General features: G+C 39.1%; 1 protein-coding gene across 1 annotated transcript; it reads left to right on the forward strand.

The window, feature by feature from the left end:
- The first annotated feature begins 2,862 nt into the window (after positions 1 to 2,862).
- On the forward strand, positions 2,863 to 14,381 carry LOC100445619 (olfactory receptor 2T11). The gene is made up of 2 exons (XM_054560552.1): positions 2,863 to 2,916; positions 10,671 to 14,381. Exon 2 carries the CDS (start codon positions 10,815 to 10,817, stop codon positions 11,763 to 11,765), a length of 951 nt encoding a protein of 316 aa, XP_054416527.1. The 5' UTR covers positions 2,863 to 2,916; positions 10,671 to 10,814; the 3' UTR covers positions 11,766 to 14,381.
- Positions 14,382 to 20,790: the final 6,409 nt, after the last annotated feature.

The following is a 20,790-nucleotide window of genomic DNA, read 5'->3' on the forward strand; positions in this document are numbered from 1 at the left end:
AGATCAGAATGGCAACTGTGATCAGGAAGGACTAGCGGGGACTCCCAGAGCATCAGGGTGGTGACTGATCGGGAAGGACTAGGGGGGACTAGTGCAAACATCCGCGGTGCTGCAGCCAATAACGCAGCTATTACAGAAAATATGGTATTGGTTCTGAAGAATGTTCAGTGTCACTTTTAACAATTCAAAATTAACAGGCAAAATCATCCTATTGCAAGGATTACTTAGGAACAGTAGCAAAGCTGGCGAGCATCTCTGCATCAGTCAACTTGTTCAACTGGATTCACAAACATTTCCAGAGGGCATTCTCAGTCAAGTAGCCCTACAAACCATTCATGGCAAGCCAAGCAGCCCTTGGAGAAGTGCCCGTGTTACCGTGTGATCATGAGTCCTGCCTGTCTGTAATGTTAACGTGTGATCGTGAGTCCTGCCCGTCTGTAATGTTAACGTGTGATCACGAGTTCTGCCTGTCTGTATTGCTAACGTGTGATCGTGAGTCCTGCCTGTCTGTATTGCTGACCAACTTTTGAATGGAAATAGGAAGGAGCATTTGCCATCTCCTTGATGACTTAATTTTAAACATTCAATACAAGTAAAATATTTTCTAGTGCTAAACGTGTAGCAGTTTTATTTAGAAAACATTTAGGCAATACTACCTTTGGTTCCGTATTCTTAGTTACATTTTATGAATGTTATCACTTACCTCTGAAATACTTGCTCTGCCTTTGTTCACATGGAGTCTAATATATTCCTGGAAATATTGATTCATTGATGGAAAATTGACTCTGCCTTTAAGATTGTTACATTGCCAAAAACCTACAAAACTGCCATTTATGCTCAAATTGTTAATAAATGTAGAATGAATAAACCAAGACATTTTATTAGCTAACTTTGTTCCCTTGGAATAAGTTGCTCAATTTTCTTACACTCAACATCTGCATTGATATGCTAAAGACAAGTATTTTTGTAATTAGTTGGAGTTAGGTGTGGTGCTTTGATAGATGTGTAACTTTAGTGGAATACTAAGCAAAGACTACACTGAACCCACCATTCATGTAACCTTAGCTTCTGTGTGTAAGGTCCTGAAAATATGAGACATAAAATATTGACGGACTTGGTGTTTATTTTCTTTATTGATACAAGGCTTAGAAAATATTAGACAAAGCAGTTACATAGTTGACAAAGACTAAGCAAACGTTACTCTGCCTTAGATAGAAGGAAAAATGTTTCCTCTGTTGTTGCTGATATAAAGAATATTCCCTTCAATATGCTAATCCTTAGGTGGCTTTTCATTCAGAAGGTTCCTAATAACTTGATCTTGACCCTGAAATCAAACACATGGAAAAGAGATGGAAGAATGAAGAAACAGCACAGGATTCACTTATGAAATATCCTCAGTGTCAATTCAGCTCCATTCACATTTAATTCCTTTGTGTCTCTGCACTAATGCCCTTCCTATTCTCCATTCTCCTGCCTTAGCTAGCACCTTCTCAAACTTTCTTCCCTCTGCAAAACTCCTTCAATTCACCTTGCATTGTGCTCTATCCTGGGCCATTTGTGTGTTCTTTCCCATTTCCTCAGTTGCTATATATTAAAAATTAGGACTTTTGTTCTTATGTATCCAAGATTAATTCTTTGCATATTTAACTAGAATATTTAACTCTAACATTGACAGACATTTCAAAAGTATACTTGAAGCAATAAGTGAAATGCATTTTGACAAGTTTCTAGGGATATCATGGACATTAGTGATTGGGGCATGGAAGGAGGTGACTTATTCAATGTTTGAGTCTATTCAAATTTCGTGGTGGTTACATCAACATGTTCTTTTCCTGGTGATTTATCAATCTTTCCACTGTTGACATGTGCACTTTTCTATTGGAGGCTCTACTTTAATACAACTTAAAAAAAAATTTTAATCTCATTTTACACATGGTGTGTATCCATTCCCTTCACACATAAAACTAGTCCCACTGTAAAAGGGAGTGACCAAGGACTTTTTCCCAGTCATCTCACCAAATTCTTATATAAGGTAATTTGTGGTCACCAGATTTGCTTCTTTATTAATATATAAATTTTAATATTTAGTAATATACATATTTAAGTTACTAAATTATCAGGTGTATACCTCTGAAACATGGCATGCACTAATCCAGGTAATGAGGAAAAAATAAGACTGTCCATAGTTTTGAAAACATTTAACTACATTACCTGATTTTGATTCTGATCTTCACAAAATCTTATAAAGTATTTAGAGAAAGAATTAGCCCCATGGGAGATGAAGAAGCTGATGTTCACAGCAAATTATTGCCCCATTCAAGCAAGAGGCAGATGGGGCTTCAGAACCACATCTTCTAACCTCTGGTCTGGGGTTTTGTGCCAAGCCATGATACTGATAAACAATTTACAAATGAGAGAAGTGGCCGGGCATGGTGGCTCACGCCTGTAATCTCAGCACTTTGGGAGGCCGAGGCAGGTGGATCACTTGAGGCCAGGAGTTCAAGACCAGCCTGGCCAACATGGCGAAACCTTGTCTCTACTAAATATGCAAAAAGGTAACTGGGCGTGGTGGCAGATGCCTGTAATCCCAGCTACTTGGTAGGCTGAGACAGGAGAATCGCTTGAACTCAGAGTGGAGGTTACAGTGAGTCAAGATCATGCTACTGCACTCCAGCCTCGGCAACAGAGCAAGACTGTCTCAAAAAAAAAAAAAAAAAAAGGGAGAAGCACATGGCACAATGTGTAGCTGCCAGCTTGTTTAACCCTAATAATGACCTGGGGACAAAGGTCCCTTCAGAGCCACATGCTGATAAAAGCCATGTTCACTTGCTGTTGGATGCCAGTTAGGCTGGCCTAGCAAGGACCTGATGACCCACGTTGAGGGGTAATCAGATTCCCTGTGGGGTCTTTCTGCAGGTAAGGGATATGGGTATAAAATTAACTGAACCCTTGCTTCTACAGACTTGTTTTATACAATAAACATCTATATGTAATATAAAATTGTAATAGAAGAAAGCATAAGGTCTACTTATTAAATACCTTATTAACTGCTTTATTCAATGCTCAGGAAGATATTGGGCAAAAAGGAATGATCAGAGAAACTGAAGATAATTAGATAATTATTTAGCATAAAGAAAAGACTGCAGACCTCTGTATCCACAAAAACTAAAAATCTGAAAAAGTGACAGAACATCCCTGTCAAGTTAGACAAGTGACTTTAAATGAAATGAAGTTCTGCTAAGAATCCTGACAATTACGTGAGAAAACAAAATGACTGAAATGTCAGGTCCTGATTCTACAAAGAAGTTCCGTACATAAAACAATCATATTCATAGATAATTTTATGGCATCGAAAGGTTATTTAGTTAAAACAATAGGCTGCTACACAAATGATAAAATCCAGATGCATTTTTCTTTTTTTTTTTTTTTCAGTTGAGATTGTATTGAGGATAGATTTCTTAAACCCGGGTGACTCCCGTGACCATGTCACACACTTAGCAGCATTTCCCTGTGTGCTTCCTTTTAAATCCCAGGTAATAAAAGCCAAGAAAATACTTAGCTAGTTGTATAAACCAAAGGAATGTAGTCAAAACTAAGAATATAAAATGGGTAAATACCTGTAGCTTCAACTCTGGTTGTTTCACGTTGTATTTTTTATGAGCACTTTAAGCTTATTTGGTTTTATTAAATCATCACATACCTAAAAACAAGAATTTTTGTTTTGTGATGCATCGCAAGCACTTAAAATTTTTCCTAATATAGAATTTGCCCTTAATAAGTATTAGTATAATAAATGAAAAATTCATTTTAGAAGGCTTAGTACCCCAAAGTACAAATTCTAATTTTTAAAAATCTTTAAAAGTTTCCTTGGCATCTCAGGTTTGAAGAGATGACATGTAAACTGAAGATTAACAAAGTTAGACTTTTATAGGCTCACATAGAAGTGCATGTCAAGGGTGATGCTAGAAGCAAAAAACACCAAAAAACTACTTAAATTATTTCCAGCTTCACTGATAAGTGATTTCTATTAACCATTTTAAAATTGGAGCTTATGTAAAGTCATTGGCTTTTGCTAGATTCTTCATATATTCTTTCTTTGAAGCAAACAGGAGGTAAGTCCCATTAGGGGCATTTCTCAAGAGTGGAAGCAGAAAACTCTTTCATGACTGAAAATTTAAATGCAAAGTTTAGGATTACATGTCAGTTGATGTTATCAAAATTGTTCTTTCCCTGGATTTTCAAAGCGTTTAATTGAAATGACCAGAGATGTTAATTGAAGTATTCTATAAACTTGGAAAAATTAAAATCAGAAAACATGTTTGAACATAGTTAAAACCATATCTTTGGGCCTCAGCTTCTGAATAGCTGAAGGTTTAATGAAGAGAACTGCTTTTCTGTCTCCCTGTATAAACTGGGGAAACTACTTCAAAGGGAGAAAGGATCATATAATTTCGGCCCAAGGCAGGGATGCTTGCAAATAATGGCTTTGTGTAATTTGAAAGACTGTAAAAATCTTTACCTTTTTTGATTATTTCTAAGAACGATTATAATACATGCTGCTGTGTATGTATTAAGGGATTTCATTTCAAAGATAGAGAATACCGTTGTAAGGAGATTATATAGGTTGAAAATATGCCACCTTTTCACTTAAGAATACAATGAACCTGCTATAGGATGAAGGTGAATATAGATCACCTCACATTCCAGTGGTCACTTAGAATTCTATTACGTACTAAAACCTAAATTTAGGTATGTGTCCAGTTAGCAGATGCTTAGGTTACTTCCACTTTATTGCAAATAACACTGGAATGGATTTTTTTAATAAATTGCCCACTCATCTGATTATCTCCATACTATTACTTCCCTAGGAGCAGAAGCTTGTACGTATTTTTTAAACTCCTGGCATTGACTCAGTGCACGCTCTCATACCAGAAAACAAGACAGAAAACTCATTGTAATTCCCACCAGCAGTTTGAGATTCCCCCCTTTATCCTCGATGTTGATACAACCCAGCTCTCATGTAGAAGTTCAAGTTGAATAAGATTGACTGAAACTCTATTTCTGCACTGTGGCCCTTCTACATTGCTATCCTATTGAGGAAGCTTCGTGGGCTCATGCCCTAGGTAAGAATAAAATTAAGTTCAAGCCCTCTGCCTCTGGCAATCCAAGACCCAGCTGAGTAGATCCGCATTTCATTGCATTTCATTGCCTTGCAAGAGTAAGAATGTGACCCTAACTGAGCAGTGATAGACACGTATTAAGAGGGAGTGATGAGTTGTTTTTATGACTCCACCTAAGAGGGGCCTGAAAAAGACTACTTGATTGGCAAGAGGCCAAAAACACCTTTAATTTTCCAAAGATGTTTAGTTCAATAACTAAGTCTAGATAACCTGATCTGGCTCAAGTCGTGAATAATCATATCAAAAATGGTCCCTTGACTGTCCTCGATCCACAGTAGAGACTCTCCTGTAACTTAGTTCCCCCACACCCCCACCTTTAGGGAACTTCTAAGAAAGTGATCTAGTGTGTTACAACAAAAGTAAACATCACCATAAGAATATAAAGTCTGACTACAGAGTTGGCCCTTTAAATTCTTTTAAAAAAATCTCTCTCTCCTGTCCATTAAGGGTCTTCAGTACCTAGGAAAATATAGTATACAAGGACAATTATGTTGAAAAAATATCATAATTTAATCATTGTTTCATAAGTCATTGATAGGATCACTCTAGTACCATTTCAATTGATTCCACAAGGATTTAAATTCAATTCACACTTCTGTAATTTTTTTTGAAATGAATTTGTTCATGTAATTGTAAGATTCTTCAAGGGTCATTCTTTTTGTTTCTTAGGGTACATGTGATAACTTAATGCATTAATTTGATTTGTAAAGATCAATGTAATTGAGATCCATTACCTTAAATATATATATTTGTATTTTCTTTATGCTAGAAACATTGGAATTATTCTCTCCTTAAGTGAACTCTGCCACATTACAGAGATCTTCAAATCTCAAATCCCCAACAGGGAATAGCACGTACAGGGCTGCATGTTAACAGTGGTGATGCTGTGCAGGACTGGAAACATGCCTATTGAATGGGGCATTATGATGTCTGCTGGGAGATGAGTCATTGCCCTCCGCAATCTCACAACAGTGACATGTGTGAGTGGCATTTGTAAGACCTTTCTTGGGGTACATTTGATGAGATTTTTTTTTTCATGTACTTAAATATAAAGCCAGACACCTGCAGGCAGGTGTGTAATGACTGAGAATTTTGCCCAGGAGTTGGGGAGAATTTTGAGTTTCTGGAAAATTAACTTCATGTTGTCACTTCATTGCTTTGTTGACAACTTGTGATCAGAAATTCAAATTTTCCTGGAGGGTGTTTATGGCCTTTTACCCTGCATTCATTTAACTTCTCTTTGGCTGGTTGTAAACTGAAGTGATGCTCAAAGGGATGTTGTCTTTGGGGAGTAGTTAAGGGTAGTGGCAGAGAGCATGAAAAACAAAAGTTGAGTCCTTGAGCCTGGATCCAGCTCTCCCACTTGACTCCTCTGAGTCTGTTTTACCAGTTGTGAGATGGTGATAATTACAGTGATCGACCCGTCGAGGTGCTGTGAAGAGCACGTGGAAACGTTGGCACACGTGCCATGGTTCCTGGGACCCAGCAAGCACTACACAAGTGCTGGCCAATTCATTATTGCAACATGTCTCAATTTTGTTTAAAAGCTAAGTAAGAAAATCATTTATCGGCATAGAAGCTCTCTATGGCTGTGGTACCAAATGACCACAAAGTTTATAATATCACAGCCTGGAGGTCAGAAGTTGGAAACTGGGTCTCACTGGATTGAAATCACTATGCTGGGAAGGCTACCTTCTTTTCTATGAGGTTTTAGGAGAGAATCTATTTCTTAGCCCTCTCCAGTTTCTAGAGAACATCTACATTCCTTGGCTTGGGGTCCCCTCTATCGTCAAACCCGGAGACCGAATGAGTCCCTCCGACCTGTTTTCATATCATGTCTCTGACTCTTCCTCCTCTCTCCCATGTAAGGCCTTGGCACTTGCATTGAGTCCAATAGCATAATTCAGAGTCTCATCTCAGAATTCTTAATCATACCCACAAAGTCTTTTTTGCCACTTAAGAGAGCATATTCATCGGTTCCAGACATTAGCACATGAGGACCGTTGCTGGAGGTGGAAGATTATTCTGCCCACATGTGGTTATATTTAACACTGTATTACAGTGTCGTTCAATTTAAGTAGCAAATTAATAAGCCCTATGGCATTATTGAAGACAATTCTGATTATAGAAGGCAGATGAAATTTTGCAATAAATCATACACAATTTTATCTGTTTAACATAAGGTGAATTCTAACTAGATTAACATCTACAGTGCAATCTCTGGATGTACAGTAACACTTGAAGCTAAAGTTATCTTCAACCTATTAATTGGTACCTGAGTTGAAGAGCTGTCATAGCAAGGACAGATTCAGAAGACAGGAAGTGGCGAGTCCCTCTTTTGTGAATTATGCTGACATCTTACTCTATAAGTATTTTAAACCACAGAGCGTAATTGTCTCAAATTTGTACTGTATATAAACAATGATTTAGAGGTAAGTTATATTGCTGTCTGATCTTAGAAACTTGTGATTTTTCCTAGAATGAAGTTTTTTTTTAATCAAATATTGGTGGATCCCATTTTTTGTCAATTTTATTTTGCATTGAAGATAAACAGTGCCTAGCATTAAAAAAAAACTATTTCTCTTCAGCACATTTTATAAAATCAGGAGGTGTTTTGAAGGAATTCTAGAGATATACCTTAAAAAGCATAAAATAATTTGCATTTTTGCTGGCTGAATGTGTTTAAAAATTATTCAAAGATTTACAATGTGCCAGTCGTGTCTTTAGATGGTGAAAGTACACAGTTAACAAAATAGGCACAAATCCTTATTCACATGAAGCTTGCCTTCTAGCCTGAAGAGATAAACACAAAACACAAGGTAGTGTCAGATGGTGTTAAGAAAAGTGAAGAAAAATAGTCATAGGACCTCTGAGCAGGTGGCTTTTGAGCAAAGTCCTGAAGTACATGAGGGGATGGATGGCCTTGCATGGATGGAGGAGGAGCCCCAGGCAAGGGGAGCAGCAGAGGCAAAGGCCTGGGCTCGGGGCTCTTGCAAAGTGGGGACAGAGGACAAGGAAGCCACCATCGCTGCAGCCCAGGGATGGACAGACTGGAGTCGGCAGGAGATCATTTCAGAGGACAAAATGTTCAGAATGTGACGGGCCTTAAAGTATGATGTAAAGCACAACTGCAGGGTTTCAAGCAGAAAGTGGCGTGGCGTGGCGTGATGCAGGGGTCCCAATGTGACTTTGATGGTTGTGCTGAGATTAGACGGGAGGGATTCACGAGGCAGCAGGGAGATTGTGGGAGAGTTTGTGGAACAACCAGGTAAAATGCGTCATGATGGATTAAGCCAGGCACCTGCTAGCTACGGACATGAGAAACATTATAGATGTTTAATTGTTAATAAATATTTTACTTTTCATTTTTTTTAGAGACAGGGTCTTGCTCTGTCACCCAGGCTGGAGTGCAGTGGCACAATCATAGTTCTGTTACCTCAAACTCCTAGCCTCAAACAATTCTCCCAACTCGGCCTCCCGAGTTGCTGGGACGACACACGTGCGCCACCACGCCTGGCTGGCTGGCTTTTTTTTTTTTTTTTTTTATAAAGACGAGCCTCTATGTTGCCCAGGCTCATCTCAAACTCCTGGCTTCAAGTGATCCTTCCACCCTGGCCTCCCTAAGTGCTGGGGTTACAGGCATGAACCACCACACCTGGCCTGTTTTTACTGTTTTATACATTTTGGATAAAATGTTTGAATTTGTTTACTATGACAAAGAGATGTGCTCTCTTCTCCTTAGTGTGGGTTAATTCTATTAGGAAGTTTTTGGAGTCTAATATGGAATGTTTCTTTTGGACTTTGAATTAGCAGAATACATTTTTAGGTAATACTTATGTTAAGCTATCCTTGGGAAATGGAATAGAATTGAAATGATCAGGAGTGGATCCAGGAGGCTAAGACTCACTGACGTAGAGTTTTGACCACGGAGTATTTCTGGGAGGCCTGACAGAGGAGGCCACAGTCCTTAGCCCCTTTCACAGTAATCTGAATATATCAATCAGAGGGAAATTGGGAGTAAGCCAATTTAATTTTGATGTTAGTAAATAACTTTTTTGTTTAGACTCAATTTGTACTGATTCTATTGGTCACTTTTCAAGGTCATTACAATTCTGGTACCTTTGTGAAACCAGGTATGACTTCAGCATGGTAAAAGACAACAAGCTAAATTTGAATTTCAGATGTACAGTGAACCCTTTTTTTTGGTGTTAAGTACATTATGAACTTAAATTTTTTGATTATCTGAAAGTCAAACATAGCTGAGAATCCTGTATCTTTGCTAAATCTGGCAACACTAGATAGCGGAGCCAAGGTGTCTAGCAACATGTGAATGGGGGGAAACCTTGCAGCATCCAGGCTCCCCCTTTGATTGAACTTTCATTTTTACACAAATGTTTAAGACTCAAGCCACTGAGGCCTACCATGCTGGGGAGGAGGCGCTGGTGGGGAGAGGGGGGTAATTCTTACTACATGTATGGTTCTTTTTCTTGTCTAACAGTTAAATCTATCTTCCACCTGAAATGTTAAAGATAAAATCCCTTCTTAAACTGTGGCCTGTTGCTGTCACATTCCCATGTATCTGCTCCATAGCTTTCTAAGCCTGAGTTTAGTTCTGGCTTCAGTTCTGGTAAACGCTGGCAGACATGTAGCTTGGTGAACCCTGCTCTTGTGTGTCTGCTGGTGACATAGCTTCAACCTACCAATATTTTCCTTTAATTTCCCTGCCCATTTCCCAAACCTACAGTAGCAATGGAGAGCAATGCAGGGAGTCAGCTTAGTGTCATAACTGCTTTTTAAAAATAATTGTGGGAGCTTTTTGCAAACAGTTTTTTTACCTTCTAACTTATCTGAAGAAAGATCTGCAAAGAGGTTAGCAAAACAGCACGAAGAACAGTGAGGAGTCCCAACTTTAGACATAAACAGTGGAATAATAGGCATTGAAGGCTTGGAGAAGAGTAGGGGGTGAAAGGGGACTGTGAGGGGTGAGAAATTAATATGAGCACAACCTACGCTATTTAACTTACGGTTACACTAAAGGACGAGACTCCACTATGCGATACATCTATGTCATGACACTGCACTTGTCCTTAAACTTATAATTAAAAAGAAATAGAACAGAAACATGGGGCTTCGTGAATAAAACATTCCCTAATTGTTATCCTAACCCTTCATTTCTTCAGTGACTTACTTCACTCCCCATTATCCATTCCGTCAATCAAGAATCATCCTTTTTTTCCAACTAGTATTTACTTAACCCTACACTAGGGGCTAGATAACTTTCTGGATACAAGAAATGCAGCATGGACAGAACAGATATGGCTAAAACCCCATTCTTGGTGTAGCATACAGCAATTGTATCACACAGTTACCATAACCTCCAGCAGCATGATGAACCATGACCCAATATAGAAGGAGCTGTTCTCTGACAGGGAAATGCAGCCCTGGTTTCTGCTTTATGATGTGCATGTTGGTCTGCCTGTTCTTCTCTAGCCTCTAGCCTGGAAGCTTCATCCTGACAGTACCCTCAGAAGTGTCACCTCCACTGCAGACCTTTCCCAGCTTGAACGTGTTCTCTTTCCTCCTTCCTGGTCATTGTGTCTTCCCATTGCCCTGGGACGCTCATGGGCCATATCAATGATGAACACGTCATCCTCTGACTTCACCCTCTTGGGGCTTCTGGTAAACAGTGAGGCTACAGGGATTGTATTTACAGTGATCTTTGCTGTTTTCGTGGTGGCTGTAACTGCAAATTTGGTCGTGATATTCTTGATTCAGGTGGACTCTCGCCTCCATACCCCCATGTACTTTCTTCTCAGTCAGCTGTCCATCATGGACACCCTTTTCATCTGTACCACTGTCCCAAAGCTCCTGGTGGACATGGTTTCTAAAGAGAAGACCTTTTCCTTTGTGGCCTGTGGCATCCAGATCTTCCTCTATCTGACCATGATTGGCTCTGAGTTCTTCCTCCTGGGCCTCATGGCCTATGATCGCTACGTGGCTGTCTGTAACCCTCTGAGATATACAGTCCTGATGAACCGCAAGAAATGTCTTTTGCTGGCTGCTGGTGCCTGGTTTGGTGGCTCCGTCGATGGCTTTCTGCTCACTTCGGTCACCATGAATGTCCCTTACTGTGGCTCCCGAAGTATCAACCATTTTTTCTGTGAGATCCCAGCAGTTCTGAAACTGGCCTGTGCGGACACGTCCTTGTATGAAACTCTGATGTACATCTGCTGTGTCCTCATGTTGCTCATCCCCATCTCTATCATCTCCACCTCCTACTCCCTCATCTTGTTAACCATCCACTGCCTGCGCTCTGCTGAAGGTCGCAAAAAGGCCTTCGCCACTTGTTCCTCCCACTTGACTGTAGTTAGCATCTTCTATGGGGCTGCCTTCTACACATACGTGCTGCCCAGGTCATTCCACACCCCCGAGCAGGACAAAGTAGTGTCAGCCTTCTATACCATTGTCACGCCCATGCTTAATCCTCTCATCTACAGCCTCAGAAACAAGGACATCATAGGGGCATTTAAAAAGGTATTTGCATGTTGCTCATCTGCTCAGAAAGTAGCAACAAGTGATGCTTAGTCATTGCCAAGAGAATAAACTTCCTAAGAACTTCCTCCATTTGCCCTGTTTCCCTAGAGATGATTTGCTCAGCTATCAACGTACACTTACTACTGGCAGTTAAGATGATTCACTCTGTCTGGATTCTTGCTCCTCAGGGAAGCAAGGGAAAGATGTTTTATTGTTATGCAGAGACCTTTCAGTGAATTATCAAAAATGGTTTATTAAGTTAAATAATTTATCTGGTCTTGTTTATTTTCTCTAGGGAAGAAAAACTCCAAATATTAGAGTTCACAGCATACTTTCACTCTGAACTAGATCTCCACGATATTTGTTCATGTTTAAACAACACAAAATGAAAGAAAAAACCTACAAAAGCTATCAAATGTTTACAGTCAAATTCTGTGATTAGCAGCAATAGAGTAAAAGAATGCCAATATACAAGTGGCAAAGAAAATAAAAGCACACATTTTAGTCGTGTTTTTATTATAGTATTAACCCCCAAGTAACAATAAGCTCTAATATCTCTGAATCTCTGACCCTCTTGAGTGCAGATAGCAGCTGTCAAATACTAGGCCACAATAAATGGTGGTGAATTGAACAGAACTGAGTATGAATGGGTGGGTGGAGGTTCAACATGACACAGCTACTCACAGGGAATAGACTCTAACACTTAGCATCAAAGAACACGACTGCCACTTTCCTTGAGAGTGTATTAACAGGATACCAGGTTCATTAACATCCATGGCCAGAAACTTCACTTTTCCAAGTTCTGTGATTCAACAGCAACACTTTAAGGCACTTTGAATTTGGCTGAGTGGGGTGGGAAGTCCTTGGAGTTTCCCATGCGGGTGTTACATGATAACAGACACATTCTTAAAAGCATCACTATGCCTATAGTGTAGGAAAATAGAACAAAGGGCAAACATGGATACAGGAAGACAATTCAGGAGGTTTCAGAGATGAGAAACAAGGATGGCTTGTGTAGGGTGGACACAAAAGGATTTAGCTCATGGATTTGGCGTATGTTAGCAACAGATGTAGAGTGAAGGATAACTTATTGGTTTGGGCCCAAGTGAATAAAAAAATGGAATTTTCATTGATATTTGGAAAACTGGCCGGTAGCAGAAGTCAAGAATTCACTTAAGATAATTTGGAAATATCTATTAGGTATTTAAGCTAGGCCGGGTGCAGCGGCTCGTACCTGTACTCCCAGCACTTTAGGGGAGACCAAGGAGGATGGATTGCTTGAGCTCAGGAGTTTGAGACCAGCCTGCCAACATAGCAAAACCCCATCTCTACCAAAAACACAAATATTAGTTGGGTGTGGTGGCACATGCCTGTAGTCCCAGCTACTTGGGAGGATCACTGGAGGCTGAGAAGTTGAGGCTGCAGTGAGCCATGATGGCACCACTGTGCTCCAGCCTGAGTGGCAGAGTGAGACCTTGTCTCAAAATAAATACATAAATACAGAAAGATATTGAAGCTATATGTAAAGTCAATTGTACTTCAGATTAGAGTTCTGAACATAAGGCATACATTTAATAATCTTCAGAGTACAGAGAGTGTTTAAAAACAGGGTTTTTTGAGAGTTTTCTTAAGAGAAAGCTTGAGACTGAGATCTGAGGCAGCTGGCGTCACATGAAAAATTAGAACAGAGATAGGGCTTTATGAGGTAAGAAAAAATCTAAAAGTGTTTAAAGAAAGACAGTATAAGCAACTGCAACAAGTGCAGTCTATGGTTGAAATAAGTGAGATTTGGTTACTCTATTTAGCAACATGAAGGTTACTTGTAACCTTAGTGACCATTTTTAATGGAGATATGCTTAGAGATGATTCAGGGTAAAATAAAGGGAGAGGAAGTGGATAAGGTAAGTTGAGTATGAATTTTTAGATATTTTTTGTAAAGGAAATGGAGTATAACTAGAAAAACATGTGATACCAATGTGTTGGATGTTAATGTTGTTGTCATGTGATATTGAGTATGAATTTCAAAGGAATAATTCAGTACAAAAAGAAAATCGATATATGAGAAATGGAGAAAACTTTCAGAAAGATGGCCTTTGAGAGTGGCCAAAAGCACAGAAACCAGTTTAGAAGTGGAGAGACTGACCTTTTGTAAGAGCATGGCCAATTCATTGACAATAGCAGGAGGTCAGGCAGAGCACATGTGCTATAACTAAGCTCCCTTCAGATGGTTTGTATCTTCTCAGTGCAATTAATGAGTAAAGATCAGGGTGGTCCTGCCAAAAGTTTGAGAGGAGAAGAGAATCATCTTGGAGAACAGGTAAGTTAATAAGCTAGTAGAGATACCTGGATTGTAGGACAACCTTAGGACTCCCCCTCCTTTGCATTGAATTTATGAATTTAGCACAGCACATTTGTCAGACGATTCATGTGTGTTCGGCATGGTGGCCAGAAAATAGTAGGCACTCAATATGTTAACTAGGATTATGTTAAAAACAAGGACAAAATAACATCAGCAGCTGCTCTTGTTACTACTACAAACTTATTCCTCTGTGAATAAAGTATGTCATATTTATGCTTTTCCAATGCTTATAATTTGCAGCATGTAATAGATGTTCAGTAGCTGTTTATTTTAATAAATTTGTCTCTTTGGGCAATTAAAAGTTGTATAGCCAGAATTCTTCACGGTGTGGAGTTTCTTGTATAACATGGCATGATTTTGTATCATCAGGTGACACTGTCACTTCATTTCAAAGTGTTAAAGTCCACCCTATTCCTAAAACATTGTCTGTAATGTCGGCTTTGTGGTGGCTTCTCTGGTGATGGGTTCCCGTTTAGCGTGGGAAAATGTCCCTGCTCTGAGTGTCCTAGTTGCAGTTGGTACCAAGAGGAGATGCGCACACATATTTCACTAAAATACTGTGTGATACCAGCGTATATGCCCAGTAACAGATTGTTCAGGTGTTGAATAGCTTTTTATAAGGTTTTTCCCCCATGAATATTTAAGTGTTTTTTAATTATTTCCACCCCATCTGCCAATTTCAAAGGCAATTTAAGGGTGATAAGGCCATATGCTTGGAGCTTGAACCCATTGGAGTCTGAATATTAGCCTATTTATCTCTAGGCTGTGTGCCCTGAGCATGTTACCTAACCTCTCTGTGCCATAGTTTACTATCTTGCTCAGAGTCAATCATAGTTGAAGAATGAGGAGAGGCTTCTTAGAGCAGATACTTTCTAAGCCTACAACTGTTGCTCCTTCAGGCCATGGGGGCTCTGGCTTAGTGATCTAGCCAAGCCGTCTTCTGTGGGTTCTCTGGGCAAAGCTCTCAGCAGCAGTTCCTTGATTCGTTGAATAGATTCTACCTCAGGTACTGCACTCAGACATTTGTGATTGCATCTAAGATGGTTATATATCTCCCCAATTTCCCTTAGCTTCCTGTACGGATGTACAGGAAGAAGAAATCTATACATGAGTACAAAGTCCCAAGTGATTATCTGTAGATTGTATTAGACATCCTGCAGGTGTTACTATGGGACACCATGACATCCTCCTCCTGACACCTTGTGGCCAGTTAGTAATACGACACTATCCTGAAAAAACACCATGTGTTCTTTATTCTTTAATATTGCATGTATCATTACGAGAATAAATACAACAAAAATAATGTATAACCAGTACCTTTGGACTGATGGTGACATTATTTTTGTTTGCCGTTAAACATTTTCTGCATTTTAGTAGTTATTTTTACTCTGTAATCCCTCCAGAATCAATTGGGAAAAAATACAATGAATTGTATAAAAACCTTGAATCTGATTATTTATTGACAAATAATTTGCCAAAAGTATTTTTCTCCATATATATTTCTGTAATTATAGATAGAATTTAATAGCTTTAAATATTATAGTTAATATCCCTCACTTTATTAGGTAAAACTTGAAAAGTTATTGAATTTGCTACAACATGGAGGAAAGAAGTCTTTGCTTGGGGATATTTAATTCCAGCCACTTTGTAATTTTAGGGAGTGAATTGAATCGCCACTTAATGATGCAGGCAACAGCAGGGCTTCTAAGAAAATCACATTATAAATCAGTGTTAATCTCTTATACTATGAAATATAACAGTAGAAATGCCGTGCAAAACTCATTATTAATCATCTCAAGAAAACAGTTGTGAAACCATTCATGAAATAACCCCACACCCCATCAAGAAACAGAACATAACCAGCACTCCAGAGGGCTCTTGTGGTTTGATCACTGCACGTGCCCCAGGGCAAAGACAGGCATTATTCTAAATGTCTCTAACTTTCACTTCAACTACTTTTAGACATGCAAAAATGTGCAAAATTAGCACAATGAGCTTCCAATGTGGCCCTCACTCAATTTCTCTTAATGCTGACATTTTTTTTTGAAACAGTTTTGCTCTTGCTGCCCACACTAGAGTGCAATGGCATGATCTCAGCTCACTGCAAACTCCCCCTCCTGGGTTCAAGTGATTCTCCTGCCACAGCCTCCCAAGTAGCTGGGATTACAGGCGCCCACCATCATGCCTGGCTAATTTTTTGTATTTTTAGTAGAGACAGGGTTTCACCATATTGGCCAGGCTGGTCTTGAACTCTTCTGTCTGCTCAATTCCACACTGATAATGTTGATGACAAGCTTCTTTCCAGGAGCAGAACAAAGACTAGATGAGACAAATCATTCCTCCACCTTCCCAGGGACTTCTGCATAATTGACTCTTCCTTGGTTCCTTCTTTCTCTTCAGACATTCACCTTATCCTGTGTAAAATGTACATTTACTGGGCACTAACTGAAGTCTCACAGAAACGTAACCATTGACCTTACCACCAACCCGCTCGTCTTCCTATATGCCTTCCCCTACCTTAAGAAAATGTATACGTACTGAGTGTTCTAAAAACCTCTTTGGAAAAATGGCCACAGGTGTGTCTGGCTTATTTTTCTAGACATACTCTAATATTGGCTTAATAAACCTTGATTGAGAAATTCTCACTCATTTAAATTTCTAACATTTCTTTAGTTGGGCCTTGACAGCAAAGAATGTTGATCAGTTATTTTACCAAATGAATTTCATAGTAATTATTCCCTGGATTTTTTCTTGCATGACTGGATAAATATTCCTAAATACTACAGTTTAATTTTTACTATTCATTGAAAATTATATAAATAAAATTGTATACCCTGTCGATGAAAAGTCAAACCCTGTAAAGTATTTTAAGATTTATTCTGAGCCAAATGAGTGACCAATGGCCCATGGAACCGCCCTCAGGAGATCCTGAGAACATGGGTCTGAGGTGGCCGGACGACTTGGTGTTACGCATTTTAGGGAGACATAAGACATCAGTCAATATGTATAAGATGTACAGTGGTTTGACCTGGAAACACAGAACAATTGGAAGCAGGAGTTTTTAAGTCAGAGGCAGATTCAAAGATTTTCTGATTGGCAATTAGCTGAAAGAGTTGTTTATCAGTAGAAAGAAATGTGTGGTTATGGTAAGGGTTTGTGGAGACCAAGACTTGATCTTGTAGATGAGGCCTCCAACAAGCAGGCTTCAGAGAGGATTGTAAATGTTTTTTAATCAGACTTAAGTCTTAGAACAGTAATTCTTTAATCTTTATCAGTAATTCCAAAAGGGAGGGGGAGGGTATCGTGAGGCATGTCAAGCTCTTCCTTCCCATCAGGGCCTGCACTAGTTTGTCAGGTTAGCTTTGGAATGCCCTTGCTGAGACGAGGGCCCTATTCAGATGGTTGAGTGAGCCTTAGAATTTTACTTTTGATTTAAAACCCTTTAGTATTTAGCTGGAATTTTAGGAAGGGGACCCTGATTTTTGTAGTGAGAAGAACCCATATTAGTGCACATGGACATAAACATACACAAACAACAAATAAGCAATTCAAGGTCTAATAAAAAGATAATGACATTGAAAGATGCTTCTGAACCCTATGTTTGAGGCCACCAAACAATCCAAGCAAAATCATTCTTGTGACCTGGTTACAAAGATGTACATTTCAAATACCAGTAAAGAGAAAAGACACAAAAATGGGAAGATTAAAAGAATTTTTAAAAAGAAAACAAAACAGATTCCTTATTAGCCTTTCCATCAGAATGGGCTTATTTCCAGAGTCCCAGCCATTAATGAAGAGCATAGAGTGGTTATGAACAAAATTTGACTTCACCTCACAAAACCTGACTTGGTGAACAAGGTCCCAAAACTAGTTGCCATCAGTGATGTGCAGAAGAGCAAGTGCAGAGAGCAAGCTGGGCTACAAGAGGACTCTGAGGGGCACAAGCAGGTTGTGTGGTACAGTCTCCTCTGAGCATGCTCTGAGAGGCAGATAGGTCTAAAGAGCATAGATGGAAGATTGACACTGATAGAATACCATGTCAGAAGTCAGAGTTATGATCACTTTGGTGACTGAGTGGGGACAGGATGGGTTTTTGAGGGTTGGTAATCATTCTTGACCAGCTGGGTCAAGAAAGATTGAGCTCCTGGTCTCTAGCAATCCTCCCACCTCAGCCTCCCCAGTAGCTACGAGATATATGTATTTGTGTGTGTTTGTGTATGTGTATATATGTGTGTGTGTGTATATATACATATACGTATACATGAAAAGATAACTGACTAATCTCTTTCTATATATATGTGTGTGTATATGTATGTATATAGAATCTCCTTCTGATAAATATCTTGTTGAAATTGTGACTCCCTCAGGAATTCTCGGTGCCGTCTTCACAGCCCTCCCTCTTCTGCAGCCCCTGCTCTGCTGCTTCCATCCAGGCTGCTTGCCCCAGGGATGGGCTGCGCTGCACTGCACGGGGCTACTCCTGAGATGCTGCCTCTTCACCATGACCCTCTGGATTCTTGTCTGTGTACCACGTCTTCTGCTTTAGAACCTCCCCATTGTGGAGCATATCTTTCTACAGGTTTATAAACAAAGTACGTGGGAGGAATTTTTTAAAGGCCTTGCATGTTTGAAAATGATTTTTTTTTATCCTCCCACTTGACAGTAGATCTGGCCAGGTGTCAATGTGTAGGTTGAAAAAAGCTTTCCCTCATGAATATGAGGATGTCCCTCCTCCATTGTCTTCTAACGTTCAGTATTTCTCCCGGGAGTTCTGTGCTCTCAATTTTAGATGTGTTGTCGCCCCCTGGAGGCTTCAGGCTCTCCTTTGGCAGTCGTGTTAAACAATCATAATGTCTTCATAAGGGCTCTTTTTAACAATTATGTTGGGCAATTGATGAACCTTTTAATCTTGAAACGTGTCTTTCAATTCCAGAATTTTTGCTCTGAAACATGACTGGAATATGTGCTTTCCTTCCATCTAAAACATTCTTTTCCCCTGGAATTTCTATTACTTGATTTGCCTCCTGACTCACAAACTGGATCTCTTCTACCTTCTTTTGCATCTGTCTTGTCCTACTTTACAGTCTACACTGCCATAATCTAAATGTTCAAGAACTCTTAAAAATTTCTCTAATGCTCTGTTTAAAACACGCTGTTCTAGTTTAATATCTGTTCGTATGTTCTTATCTCTCATAGCAGATTAGTCAGTTATCTTTTATAGAAAGAGTTTCTCTACTTACTTCATACTGTATTTCGTCTTATTTTCACTGATTTGTATGATTTCTGCCTTTATTTTAGAAGCTTTTCTCAAGTTTTGTAATCCCTGTCTCTCTCCTAATGTTAGTCTCTGGATAAGGACAAGCCTTAACGAGTAGGAGTCACTAAACTATGATGTAAATGACTTATTTTGGAAACCTCAAATGTCAGTATTCCTAGGTATTTTCTTTGGTATGGTCTGCTTCCTCTGCAAATCTTTCTGGGGGCTGCCAGCATTCTGAGAACCCACGTTGGGGAAACATGCTGGTGTGCTTCACAATGCAGGGTGCAGACTTGTCACACCCATGTAATGTCTGTTTTCCAATCCCAGAGCCCCTTGGGTACAACACCTCCCAAGTTAGCGTCACATCAGGTCGGGGAGGAAGGGTTGTCTAACTGAAGTGGGTGTGTAACAGTTTTTATACAAACTTTTAGCCAAGCCTTGCATTTCAATGTTAACTGTAATATTTAGACAGACCTGATTAGGAGTTCTTCCAGTAGGAATCAACTTGCTTCTGAACTTCTCCACTCACCAGCTCAGTGTTCTGCTTTGAGATTTTTATAAGTCAAAAATGGTTTCTTTTGGCTTTCCAGCTTCCAAAACTTCATTGCTGTTTTTTCTCCCAACATCTTGATTCTTCTGTATTTATGCTTTAAACATAATAGTCCCTTCACTGAGTGGTAAACACTTATGTTTCAAAAAAGGCCTGAAAATATCTGTTGTTAATCCTTTTAATTTTTTTATTACCATTTTCTTTCAAATTTTTAAATTTATATTTTAATTGACAATTGTATATATGGTGTACAACACAATGTTTTAATATGTATATACATATATACACATTTTGGAAAGACAAAAGCTAATCAACATATCAATTACTTCACATCCTATAATTTTTGAGTGGTGGAGTATTTAAAATCTAGCAATTTGAAAATAAATATATAATACATAGATATAAACTGTAATCATTATGTTATACAATAGATCTAAACTTATTTCTCCTGTCTAACTACCCTTACTTTTGAATGATAGTATAGCTGGGTTTACAATTTGGGATTGGTAGTTTTATACTAACAGCATTTGTCCTTGAGACATTCTCTCTTTTTTAAAGTTTGGTTTTTTCCAACTTTTATTTCAGGTTGAGGGGTACATGTGCGGGTTTGTTATACAGGTAAATTGCATGTCACTGATTATTTCACCACCCAAGTGATAAGCATAGTTCCTGATAAGTAGTTTTTCAGTCCTCACTTTCCTCCCTACACCCTCAAGTAGGCCCGGTTGGGGGGGGGTGGTCTGTTATTCTTTGTGTCCATAGGTACTCTGTTTAGCTCCCACTCATAAGTGAAAATATGTGGTATTTGGTTTTCTGTTTCTATGTTAGTTTACTTAGCATAGTGGCCTCTAGCTCCATCAACATTGCCACAAAAAACAAGATCTTGTTTTTTCTGGCTGCGTAGTAT

The sequence above is a fragment of the Pongo abelii genome, chromosome 1 (assembly GCF_028885655.2).
Source record: "Pongo abelii isolate AG06213 chromosome 1, NHGRI_mPonAbe1-v2.0_pri, whole genome shotgun sequence".
Taxonomy (NCBI): Eukaryota; Metazoa; Chordata; class Mammalia; order Primates; family Hominidae; genus Pongo; species Pongo abelii.